The sequence below is a fragment of the Trypanosoma theileri genome (assembly GCF_002087225.1).
Source record: "Trypanosoma theileri isolate Edinburgh chromosome Unknown TM35_Tth_20_V1, whole genome shotgun sequence".
NCBI lineage: Eukaryota > Euglenozoa > Kinetoplastea > Trypanosomatida > Trypanosomatidae > Trypanosoma > Trypanosoma theileri.
In genome coordinates, this window is record NW_021639862.1 from 167009 (window position 1) to 170300 (window position 3292).

General features: G+C 40.3%; 1 protein-coding gene across 1 annotated transcript; it reads right to left on the reverse strand.

Moving 5' to 3' along the window:
- Positions 1-278: 278 nt before the first annotated feature.
- TM35_000201580 (uncharacterized protein) lies at positions 279-2594 on the reverse strand (the record flags this gene model as incomplete). The annotated part of the gene is made up of 1 exon (XM_029026843.1): positions 279-2594. One exon carries the CDS (start codon positions 2592-2594, stop codon positions 279-281), a length of 2316 nt encoding a protein of 771 aa, XP_028881815.1.
- Positions 2595-3292: the final 698 nt, after the last annotated feature.

The following is a 3292-nucleotide window of genomic DNA, read 5'->3' on the forward strand; positions in this document are numbered from 1 at the left end:
ATATATATATATATATAAACTTATATATGTACATACTTGGATTGAGAAGTTGTAATGACTGTCTTGCAATGATATTCGCTTTCATTCGGTTATTCACTTTTTTTTTTTAATTTTTCTGCGTTTCTTTTGTTTTGTTTATATTTATTTTTATTTTTTCCTTTGTTCATGATTCTTCCTCCTTTTTCTTTTTTTTTTTAAATTTCCTACCAATGATTGTCCCCATACACCTCTCTCTCTCCCTCTCATTCTCTCTTTTTTTTTTTTTTGTTTTTTTATTATTATTGTCGAATGTATGTTTTCGGCACTGCGGAGTCCGGTTCCTCCAGCATGACCTTTGCGTCTGCGACCATCACCTCCAGTCGTGCGAGGGATCTCTGCATGGCGGCCTTTTCTTTTCCCTCCGCCGCGTCGCGGATCTTCGTTCGGGTTTTGGGAATACTTTCCTCCGAGTACCGCACAAACCGCCGCACACTGCCAAGCCGCAGACGGTAGTTTTGAATATCCCCCAGTCGATTAAGTGTGGAGAGAAAGTTAGACACAACGGCGTCGTTGCCTTCCTTGTCGGTGAGAGAGAAAACAGCGGCGGTCATGGATGGACCGCCCAATGCGAATTGAAACATCGCCCGTGGCTCCGCCGGGTTTTTGTCTAAAATACGATTGTAGTGAATAATACCATCTCCCACCCCTGCGGCGAAGATAGAGGAAAGAATAATATCCTCCTCACCACTATTACTGGAGGAGGTGCGTATTTGTTTTAAGATACCAGAGACGAGAAGAATGCCGTTTTCTTCGCCTTTTCGACCCACCGCCTGTTCGAGTGCCCGATCGAAAAGTATTTCAAACTCAGACGCATCCTCCACGAGTTGATAAATCACTCCGTGTGGGACATTTCCAAAGAGTGGAGATTGTGCAACGGTGAGAGTGGTGTAATGTGGATGTGAAGCCAATAAATCCATCACCTGATCATCCTCTAAGAGTGAAATAGAAACGGTGAACTCACTGCGGTGGGAGAGACGAGCAAAAGTATCCTTCACCAGACGACGTAAGGTATTCCATGTAAACCAACTGGATGGTAAATGTGCAGGACCATCAGAATCTGCCATTATTAAGGCAATATTACATCCTTGTACAAATGTATCTCGTAATTCATCTAAACTCTCAACAAAGACATTAGGTTCATTTGGAGAGATGTATACAATGGCATTGGTATCAAACTTTTGTAATTCATCACTGTTAGGCTTTTCTACAATCGCTGTTGAACCATCCACCTCAATAATTTTACCACCCATTCTAGAGAGAAGTAAAACTGTTCGAACATTCGTCATCATGGATGGATCTGTACTTCGTGCACTTCGCCCAGTACCAGGGTCTCCTTCCTTTTTGTATTCATTACTTTGTGTGGGTTTTACATCCTTAAAGTACATACCAATCCGTTTCTCACTACCTTTGCGTGTTAATTCTCCTGTTCCACTGGAAGTAGAATTCGTCCCATTTGGTCTTGACTGATCTGTAGATCGTCCAACACGTGGGGCTGGTGTGGGTACACTTTGCGGCATTGCGGTTGGTGTTGTTCCTGTTCGTTCCCATTGCGATGGTGCGGCTGGTCGCCCGTTTAATCTTCCTTGAGAAAGTCTGGTTACATTGCTTTCACCGGCGGATCCATTCATTACTGGACCGAATTCGTAGAAACCATTTGTGGCAGAGTTTGTTCGCAAAAGAGTCATACTATTATGTCGCACCAAACCTCCATTATCGCCAAAATTACTACCGGATGAACCGAATAAACTTGCCTGAGAAGGTTCTTGATGAAATCCTGAAATGCCATTATTGAGATTTTGACCTGCGGGATAAATACCACCATAGTTGTAGTTAAGGTTTATTCCACTCTCTGTTCGCTGTAAAACAGGATTGGCAGTGGAAGCTCCAGAGGAGGTCCGTCCAATGTATGAACTTCCATACACCGATGGAAAGGTGGAATAATTACTCGGATATCTCTGAAAGCTGCCGACACGTTGAAATCCATTATTTGAATTTCCCATTCCAGGATAACCTCCACGAAAACTTCCATATCCTCCATTGTTAGGATAACCCATAAAACTACCTGCATTATATAAACTACCAAAAGATCCACTTGGACCACCGCGAAAACTTCCAAACTGAGATCCATTTCCTCTGTTCAACATAACGCTATTTTCTCTCTCTAATTGACCAAGTTGATTCTTTGAACCAAAAGAACCAAAATAACTGCTGCCGCCCGGACCAGCATACATCACTCCCCTTGGGGTAACATACGCTGAGGGATTGGAATTATTGCTGTTATTATTATTATTATTATTATTATTGTAATGAGCATACTGATTGTATCCACCGTAAATGTTGTTATTATTATAGTCTGATGGAATGTATCCGTAACTACACTGTCGCTGCAGAGGATTATCTCCGCCCATTGCGGCCCCGCCGTTTGTTGGCATTCCACGGTAACCCGGCGGTGGTGTCTGATACGGCACTCGACCCTGCGGTACTTGCATGGGAGGATTCGCCTGATAGGGTGCACGGTAGGGATTATTTCTTTGTTGATTATATACGGGTCTCATCTTGAGAAAGTATTCGTATTCGTATTCTTTCTTATTGCTGATGTTGCTCTTTTTTTTTCTTTTTTATTGGAGTTTTTTTTTTTTTGGTTTCTTTTTAAATAATCCTTTCCGATAGATAGATAGATAAAGAAAGAGAGATGGCTCTAGTTTACTGTAATCCACTTATTTTCACTATTTCTTTCTTTCTTTCTATATCCTTGTATGTAATGATTGTGTGTATTTCTTGTATAGTCTTTTTTTTTTTCTTTTCTTGCTGCTGTTGTTACTCTTTTTTTTTTTTCTTTTCTTTTCTTTGGTATAGTTTGTTAATACCGTCAATTACTTCACTCTATTAAAGTAGCGAAGAAAAAAAAAAAAAAAGAATCACCAACAGTGTTTCCCTTGTTCTCTACTTTCCTTTTGTTTTTTTTTTTCTTTCTCTCAAATGCAGAACCAGGTGTATACTTATATCTAAATAGATATATATCTATATAAGCACCTGTGTGAGAAGGACTCTTTGATGAATGTAAAGAAAGAAGAAGGATAAAAAGAGCAGTTATCGTACAGAGAGAGAGACTCTATCTCTGAGAAACATATACTCATCACCAGAAGGTGTTTATATACAGAAAAAAAAAAGAAAGGACAAAAAAAAGGAAGAATTTGATTGCCTCTTCTTCTTCTTCTCCTCCTCCTCCGATCTCAGTATTGCTCTCCTTATT